Source organism: Montipora foliosa, chromosome 1 (assembly GCF_036669935.1).
Source record: "Montipora foliosa isolate CH-2021 chromosome 1, ASM3666993v2, whole genome shotgun sequence".
In the NCBI taxonomy this organism is placed as follows: domain Eukaryota; kingdom Metazoa; phylum Cnidaria; class Anthozoa; order Scleractinia; family Acroporidae; genus Montipora; species Montipora foliosa.
This window is the reverse complement of record NC_090869.1, coordinates 11,270,674-11,280,673: the sequence shown is the minus strand read 5'-3', so window position 1 is coordinate 11,280,673 and position 10,000 is coordinate 11,270,674. Positions and strand designations below refer to the sequence as shown.

The following is a 10,000-nucleotide window of genomic DNA, read 5'->3' as shown; positions in this document are numbered from 1 at the left end:
TGAATATATATGGGTATACATGGACATACATGGATATACATGGGTATACCTGAATATATATGGGTATACATGGATATACATGAATATATATGGGTATACATGAACATACTTGGGCATACATGGATATACATGGGTATACATGAATATATATGGGTATACATGGACATACATGGATATACATGGGTATACATGAATATATATGGGTATACATGGATATACATGGGTATACATGAATATATATGGGTATACATGGATATACTTGGGTATACATGAATATATATGGGTATACATGAACATACATGGGCATACATGGATATACATGGGTATACCTGAATATATATGGGTATACATGAACATACATGGGCATACATGGATATACATGGGTATACATGAATATATATGGGTATACATGAACATACATGGGCATACATGGATATACATGGGTATACAAGAATATATATGGGTATACATGGATATACATAGGTATACATGAATATATATGGGTATACATGGAAATTCACTGGTATATACCTTTATATATAACAATTTAAGGCTTTAATACGTCCATGATATAATTACATACTATTATGATACACTTTAATAACACTACTTAAAGTACCAACCTTATTCTCCGTGTCTTGGCGCTGACCAAAAGACACGTGGGCTCTGGGAACAAGATTGGATCATTTTGTCCTTGGAGACTATGGAAAAACCTAGGAATAGATATATTCTTTTACAAGATGGACGTTCCGGAAAAAATTTGTGGTCAGTTCATCTTTGCCCTACTCCAACACATATTCTAAAAGGCGCGTTATTGGAAGAACTTCGCGAAACCGAACAACCCGGAGACTCAACCAGGATTGCTCTTCAGGTTATTTATCGTACGCGTGCATCATCATCTAAGTGTACAGGAATCCGTTTTGAGTGTCGTAGGGAGGATATTGCGCCTCTTACAAGAGAAGAAGCTGACTTGCTTTTGGCCATTGCCCCGGGTACATTGAGATATCAAACATACATCGACAGAGGACGCCTGGATTTTGGTAAACGAATTCAAGGCGGAAGTCATGTTATGGTTTCAGTTAAAGGGATCGGGAGTTCCAAGAATTTACCCGGTGTGGTACGGTACAAAGGCTTCTTACCCAATATGCATGCCACAATGTTCGGAGTTCAGCTACATGTAAGTTAAGTTTTGTCGTGAACACCAGTCGGTGACAATTTAGAGCCACCTACTGTAAGTAGAAGATATCTGTTTACAAACATTGTCTTTGTTATTCAAATGTGCCAACCACGGGGAACAAAAGACCCTTTGTTTCGACAGCCAATGAGGCTCTGGTTGGCACATTAATGACAATAGATGATGTCAACTATATTTTCCTAAAAGGTATGTTTGAGTGATTTCTTTTCGGTTACCAGTAGATCATAGGTTTTCAAATGCAAGACCAGGCCTTTGTGTTCAAAAGGTGGATAACACTATCCACCGGATAAATCACTATCCACTGCTATGACTTATCCAATGGATAGTAATTTATCTGGCGGGTAGCGCTATCCATCGTTCGAACAACTGGTAGATAGTTCATTCAGGTGAGATTGAAAAAGTAGCATAAAGTATTTGTTCTTGTATTACCAGGAACTGTGGACCTTTGCTGTAACGTTTTCGTGACAAATTTGGTAGATTCACACTTAGAAGCATTTCTATGAGAACAGAGTAAAAAAAAAAAAGTAGTGCAAAGTTTATTGAAATTTGGCAGGCCGGCACGTATTCAGATGGTATGAGGACAATTCGCCTCAGACATTAAGATGATTAGCCCCCAATAGCAAAACACAGAAACAAAATATAACACCATTTGTAATTGAACTGAAGCCAAAAGCCAAAAATTTTTAAACTCACACTCATGTGAATCATCATCTGTGGGTTCCGTGTATCTGTGGTCAGATATGGGATGTTACGAAAACTAAGACCCTCGAAAACCTAAACCTAAGACTCCTAAGACAAGGGGTCTTTGTGGTACAAAAACTAAGAGTGGGTGTTAGCTTTCGTAGTACGAAAACTAAATAGAACTTGTAAACAGTGGAAAGAAACCCGCGAAAACTTACCGCTAGTCAGAGATTTGGGCACTAGATGTTGCTTACATAGTTTAATTTAACTAAACATGACGCTGTGAAATGCTTTTGTGTGACAGAAAATCATCCATGATTACTTATTGGCACCGAAACTAAAGGTGGGCTGTTTCGAATAACGAGAAACTGAGATCTAAGTTGCTGAAGACCATGGAACCATGAAGATCGTGCAAGATTTCCTTAATTGTCGGGATATGATGTTGTTCACATAAAATTGCCTCATTCACCCTGCTCATATCCACACAGACCTGTATGTCACCATCTTGTTTAGGGGTGACAATCAATGGAGACACCCATGCTGTAAGAATGTTTGGCTCTTCTTCATTTACGTCTGCATCTAGCAAAGCATCCAGTTTCTGATCAAGAAAGGAAACCTTCATACCTGCTGGACTACTGGTTTAATGTCCTTATTGTGTAACTGGGGCTGATGGTCCTTCAGCTTTCCAGCTCCAGTAAGGATATCTGCATAATTTATTCCTCTTGATCATCTTTGTCATTCCCCTCTGTCACCAGTGAACAAAACTGTTCCAACTCATAGCTTATTAAGTTTCTTGCTGTACTTCTCCCCAGCAGTGGTCTACCACTTTCTTTGATTACTGTGAATTTCTCCAATGTAGACACAGGCTATTTTGGCAACAAATGTTGCTATGACTTGAACTGGCTCACTCTGCCCATATGCCAATAACTTGTTATTTAACTTCTTGGATCCTCACTAAATAATTATGTTTCTGTTTCAGACTGTTCCAAGTTTCATAGTCTATCAGGTTACCTGAGGCTCCTGAATCAAACAGTACACCCATTGTTTAATTAACTCCACCAACCTTAGGCATTATTTCACCAGTTTGCTGTTGTCCTTCCACAACAAATGCATATTTATCCCCTCGCTCAGCTGCTCCAATGTGGAGGCACTATGGCGTAGTGGTTAGCACTCCGGTCTTACGATTCTAAGGGTTACTGGTTCGATTCCAAGGTTCGCTGATTCGAGGCCTAGCTCTGCCATCGTGTTGTTTCCTTAGAGAAGAGACTTTACTCTACACTGTACTGTACACTCTCTTCACCCAGGTGTATAAATGGGTACTGGCGATATACTGCTGGGGATAACCCATCCAGGGGAGAGAGTAATAATTCTCCTAGTTGCTTCATGCTATTGACACTGGGATAAGCTCCGGCCATAATGGGCCCTAGTGGCTCACATTTGGCTTTACCTTTACCTCAGGTACTCAATGCTTTAAATTTCTGCTTGGTTTTTGGTACAGGCTTCTTAGTTCCCTTTTTCTCGCAACATACTGCAAATGTCCCTAAATCCCACACTCATTTATCTCTCACTGGACAGCATACATCTTTTGCAAAATGGCCAACACAATTGCAATTTATCTCAGTGACTGACCTGCTTTTGGCTTTTGGGTGGCTTTTCTTTTTGGTTGTACTCTGTCCCCTCCCTTTGTGCTGGTGTCTGCTTCGCCTGATCGAGTTGACACTTGCTGGTTGCAGAGTGGAAGACTTTGACCTATAGTATCTTAACCCATTGATCCCTGGGAGTGAGACTTAACAGATGTTTCTAATACAATATAACTTTACTTGTCAACTGGGGGACTCCAAGGGCATTTGAGAAGTCAATGGGTTAAGCAGGAAAAACTATCGCTCCTCCATTAACAACCGTAAAATTAATTATGTGATAAAGTGGTTTTGATAAAAGTAGTGAGAGCACTCGCCTCCCACCAATGTGGCCCAGGTTCGATTGCCAGGCTCGGTGTCATGTGGGTTGAATTTGTTGGTTCTCTACTCTGCACCAAGAGGATTTCTCTGGGAAGTCCTGTTTTCCTTCTCCTCAAAATTCAACATGTGACTCGATTTGCGTTAATTGTTAATTTAAGTTTACAGTGTCCCCAATTAGTGCACCAGCACCGGAACGACTAGACACTTTCCTAAGTTCCTGCCGTAACTTAGGTGGCAAGTAGGAAAAAGAATTGAGACCATAACTGGTTGTTCTAGGTTTACTGTAGGACAGAATGTAATTTCCACGAACATGACTGGAAGACTGGAGAGAAAATGTATTTTTTATATAAGCAGGAAAATCATTAAAAAACAGACTTGAGCAGTAATATGAGGAAATTTGTAATGCGCTGATTGCAGCATGGAGATGTAGAGTTTGACATTAGTGGTAAGGGGGAAAGTAATCTTCAAATATGAATCAAAGTATTCTCTTACTTACATCATACCGCTCCTTTGACAAGAAGTCACAAAAGGCCTTTTTTTTTTCCTTTGCTATGAGGATAACAGCATTGCTTTGTCGCGATTTTTTTATGAGACAAACTTGATCACAATCAAAAGTCTATGTTAGCAGCACACACCAGGGCTGTCCTTGAGGTTGTTTCTCTAAAAAAACCTAGTTCTCTGATGGATACCTTTGATGACATTAATTACAATCTGAAGTTACAATCTTTATCAGCAAGACTATGATAATGGCATAAAACCAGATCTTGCATGGCCAAAACTTCTACTTGTCCTCATTCTTTCCTGAAATCTAAAGCTCTCTTGTCTTAAACTCAAGGGCACATGTACATTATGGCTGCTTAGAATAACCCAACATGCCTTGCAGCTTATTACCTAGACACTACAGCCCTTCCTTTCCTCTACAGTTCACAGAACTTTTTTTTAAACTGAAAACCAAAAGTCTTACTTTAACGTCTTAATCTTTCCTGCTATATTACATGTAGGTTTCTCTATAACATAGTCCTTAAACCTTCCTGATTGTTTGAGAGTACGCCCAGGTCTAGAGTGATCAACTGCAATTGGGTTTAGCTCTGGAATGTTCATGCTCTCAACGTTGCTGTTGTTCCCTGGGGTTTCTGGCTGTTCAGGTGGTTCTAGCTCATCGAGTGATAGATACATACATGTAGGGCTTTGCAGAAAGCTATTTCTGTTATACATCACTCATTCACTGAACTTGACTGCGACTTGGCTTTCTTCTTTGGCCAACACTGTATATGGTTCTGCTTCAAAGTTAGGGGTGTGACTTTATCTCCAGGAATTATGAGGCGTGCAACTGCACCTCATTATTTTGTCCTCTGCATAAGCTTTCTCTGTCCCTAGTGTTCTCATTAATCACTGACTGATCTTGTCTTGACTCTCGACTGGCAACTTGGACTTGATCTCCCTCCCAGACATGAGAAAGGCGGGAGTGGTACCTGTTGAGACTTGAGGTGTGGACGTGCCATAAGGTACTTTGGTAGTTCTTCTGTCCATCTTTTCCATTCCACCCCTGATACCTCTGAGGTCTTCAAGAGGGATCTATTGTACATCACCTTTGGCTTGTGCCAAAGTGATGGGGATCTCCTGTGTTCAATTCTACATTCAAAAAAGAACTCCTCAATTTTCTTCCTCATGAACTGTGGACCGTTGTCTGAGTGAGTTGATTGAGTAAAGGTTTCCACACCATGCAAAAATCTCTCTTAATTCCATAATCTTGAGTGTCGTAGTTAACCACATCACTACCACTTCATAGTACCAACTGTTGTTATCAACTACAGCTACAGTGTAGTAAGCTTGCAACCGTAGGCAATGGTCCCATTAAATCAGCAGCAAGATCCTGCCAGGGTTCTGTGGGTGGCTGGCATGGGTCCTTTTCATTGGTTCAATAGGTGAAAAATGCCACAACTTGACACCCGTGGCACCTTTTGCACATTCTTTCTTCATCCATGTCCATTCTGGAACACCACACCTTTGTCCTCAGGCTATACTTTGTCTTGACAATCCCCTGGTATCCTTCATGCACTGCTTCTAAAACTGGTTTCCTGAAACTCTGTGGTATTACAATATTATCTCTTTGCATTGCTAATAATAATTATTGGCCTATGGTACAAAGTTCAGTCCTCACACATACATAACCAGGCATCTTTCACCGTGGCAAATCTCCTGAGTGGATGCACTGACGTGTGCTTGTTAACTCTGGATCGTCCTCAGACTCTCTTTCAATTTCTCCAAGAGTCAATGATAATGATAATGATAATGTTTATTCAGCTCATATTGTTGTTTACATTTGATTTGAAATTCTTAATGAGGTTTCGGTAGCATTTTAGTTTTTCTTTTCTTTTAGTTAGCTAGTAAGTTTCGAGCTGGGGAGCTAAGTGAACCGAACCGAACCGAACCGAAGTCAAAGTGACTAGTGTACTTTCCTGTGTCATGTATCTGACAATATCCTTCTTTTCACTGCTTGAATCCTTTGGGTTGGTCTGGTTTAATCTGGACAAGAGGATATTTCCTTTACCATTTGTGTTATCCTGTGGTTGGAGTAGGACTGCTCCCAGTCCATCATGGCCAGCGTCTGCCACAATTTTTGCCTTGCAATCACCTCTTAAGTAGGCAAGCATGTTTGCTGATGTCATGTTGTTGCTTGGCACTGCAAATGAAGGCTTTTCCTTTCCTCAGCAACTTCACTACAGCTGCAGCTTCTCTTCGCTTGGTCTGATCCCCCTTCCACTAAGATCATGCCCAGAAAAAGTCAACTTTGGTAACCTGAACTGGCATTTCTCTCTATTTAAGGTCAACCCCTTCTCATGCTTTAGAACTGCATGCAATTTATTGTCATGTTCCTTTTGGTCTACCCTGTAGACAATCAGACCTTTCTGCAATATTTGCAACACTGGTGCAGCCTTAGATAACATTTTGATGTGATCTTCTGGTAATGATCCTGTGCTGAAGAGATCCCAAACATTAGTTTCATGTACCAGTACAATCCGATGGGTCACAAACATAATTTCCAGTGACTTTTCTTGAAGCTCCATTTGGTGGATTCCCCATCTAAGATGTAAGGTTGTGAAGACTGTGGAACCATGAAGGTCATACAAGATTTCCTCAATTGTCGGGATAGGATGTTGTTCACATACAATTGCCTCATTCGCTCTGCTCATATCTACCTAGACCTGTATATCACCATCTTATTTAGGGTCGACAATCATCCAGTTTCTGATCAACTTTGTCTTGGATACCAAAGGGAGCCTTCGTACATCCTGGGCTACTGGTTTAATGTCCTTATTGTGTAACTTGAGCTGATGGTCCTGCAGTGCAATGGATGTCTTAAGGGGAAGCATAGGACATGTACCACTGATAAGTGAAAACTCATTTTATTTTCATCAACCAGCAACTGTCAACTGAAGTGTTTTGAAGTTTATAATAACCTGGGCCCAGGTGTTCGAAAGCTGATTAACTTAATCCAGGTTTATCGTAAACTTTTGTTTCATGTTTTCAACTTTTTGGTGAAAGTTTCTTTTGCTTATTTTTGTTTTTCAAGATAGACTTTTTCTACCTTACAATTGACGAAACTAACCATAGCGAACTGGAGCCTTTGTAGTCTAGCTAAGAGGAACTTTGGTAGTGGATAAAAAACAATGTCACAATAGCTTATTTTAGACAGAATTAGTGTTTATTTATTTATTTATTTATTTATTTATCTATTTATTCATTCACCACATACATACATTCATAGAAAGTTACAGTGAATAATAGACTAAAATAATAGAAGATAATAGACTAGAATCTTACATAAGTTTACAATGAATAATAATAATAATAGTAATAAGAGAAATAAGAAGTGGCGAGGAGACTTCAGAAAACCCCAGGGCTTGTAGTGAGAGGTCCCCTCGGAGATGTGTTAGGACTGCTTGACTAGTAAAGACATTGTATTGAGGCTTATTATTAACATACGGTGGCAAGACTATAAGGACATTAAAGAGTTGGACGTTTCATACCATTAACTTAGGAAATCAAAAAGCTTTCTTTTGAAGGTAGATAGACTAGGGGAAGACGTAACTGATAATGACAAAGCATTCCATATCTTTGGCCCCCGAAAGAGTATAATGAATTGTTTGCTATTAGTTCGGCAGGTATGAGGTCGAAAATGAGCTTAGGATCTGGTATCATAATTATGAATTTGACCGCTAGTCAGAAATAAATTTAAAAAGGGCGAGGGGAGCAAACGATGGTGATAGGAAAACATAAATTTTGCGGTATAAAAGGAATTGAATTTAAAAATATCTTGGATATTCAATTGTGCAAATAAATACCTCTTACTAACCGAGTTCGAGGTCCGTACTGTAAGTTACGGATCCTAGTTTTTTCCCGTTGATTTATGGCCATAGCTCGCACAGCTCGTTTTTGAAGAAGAAAAATGCGATTTAAGTTTGTTACATAAGTAGAAGACCAAACTGTAGTACAATAAGTTAAATAGGGATAAATTAAGGTATAATACAAATATATTTTTGTGTTTGATGACAGAAAGAAGCGAACTCTGTGCATTATACCAACGGATTTAGAGATTTTCTTGCAGATATAGCTGATATGCGATTTCCACGTAAGACCTTCATCAATATAAACACCTAAGAACTTCTGTTACTTGCTTTAGAGCTATATTGTCAAATGAAATTTGGGAGCTCATGTGAACGGATTTTTGTTTAGGCTTAAATATAACATAATTGGTTTTCTTTATGTTAACAGAAAGTTTGTATGATTTCATTCATAAGCTAATCTTAGTTCACTATTCACTACAGAGGCAAGATGATCAGGGTCTGAATTGGAGTAAAAGATACTAGTATCGTCTGCAAAGAGCAAGCATTCTGCCATGCTGGGTGCTTTGGGAAGATCATTGATATATAATATGAAAAATAAAGGGCTTAATATGGAACCCTGTGGAACACCGCATCTAATTATCTCTTCGGAGGAACGGGTATCATTAATCTGCACGAATTGGGTACGATTAGAAAATAACTTTTGATCCACTGCAGTGCTAGTCCACGGACACCATAGTGTTCAATTTTGTCAAATAAGATTTGGTGGTCTAGCGTGTCAAACGTTTTAGAAAGGTCAAGAAAAACACCCGCTGTGATTTCACTTTGGTCAATGGACGTTGCAATTTTATTAACAAGGTAAATTAGCGACAGCGCAGTGGAATGGTTTTTACGAAAACCAAACTGGAGTTGGTAAAAAATGTCCTGGCTATTTGCGAATTCTACTAGTCGATTGTGCATGACCTTTTCGAAGAATTTCGAAAAATTAGGAAGTAATGAGATTGGTCTGTAATTTGTGAATAATTCGTCAGCTTTAAATACAGGAATCACTTTGGCAACTTTTAGCTTGTCCGGGAATATTCCTTTGGAAAAGGATAAATTAATAATATTCTTAAGAGGTTCCGATACTATTTCAAGAGTATTTTTGATAACATGCATAGAAATATCGTCATATCCTGGGGCTTTCCCAGACTTCAAGGACATACAGATATCATTCAGCTCTTCAACAGTCGTCGGCTTCAAAGCCAGAGACTCGTGGGTCTGACCATTCAAGAAAGAGCGGAAAGAAGTGTTCACCGGAGGTATTTTTGCTGCTAATTTAGGTCCTACGTTAGAAAAATAATTACCAAGTGTTTCCGTAGTTTAAAATCAGTAAAGTTCCTTATTTTTCTTAAGGTTCTTAGAGTCGCATAACAAGGTTTAAGAATGGAACTGATATGAAATTCCCACTTAAGATTCGAGTCAATGTGTACTCCTAAGAGTTTTGTGACATTTATACGTTCTAGTGGATTACCGGTGATCTCTAGTCCTAACTCCAGATTTCCAAGAAAGTGTACATGAGCCATCTGTGGAGTTGAGATAAGAATGGCCTTGGTTTTCCTAGAATTTAGGGCTAGGTTTGAGTCATTCGACCAGGCGCCGAGGCTTGCCAGGGTTGCATTCATGCTTCATAATTTACCCACCATTTACCCACCATAATTTACCCATCATTTAGTAAAAATGTTCAAACCAACATAGGAAGAGAATTTCGAAATTTGATCGAGAGGTGCTTCCCACCGAACCATAAATTAAGAAAAACTGTTTAACAAAAATAATCTTAA

The 10,000-nt window shown here is 39.1% G+C and overlaps 1 protein-coding gene across 1 annotated transcript in view; it reads left to right on the top strand.

The window, feature by feature from the left end:
- The first annotated feature begins 630 nt into the window (after window positions 1–630).
- LOC137983080 (ubiquitin carboxyl-terminal hydrolase CYLD-like) overlaps window positions 631–10,000 on the top strand; it is a 12,056-nt gene continuing 2,686 nt past the window's right edge. The window contains exon 1 of the mRNA XM_068830298.1: window positions 631–1,177. Coding sequence (XP_068686399.1) covers window positions 704–1,177 — 474 coding nt within the window. The 5' untranslated portion in view covers window positions 631–703. The remainder of the gene's footprint in view (window positions 1,178–10,000) is intronic.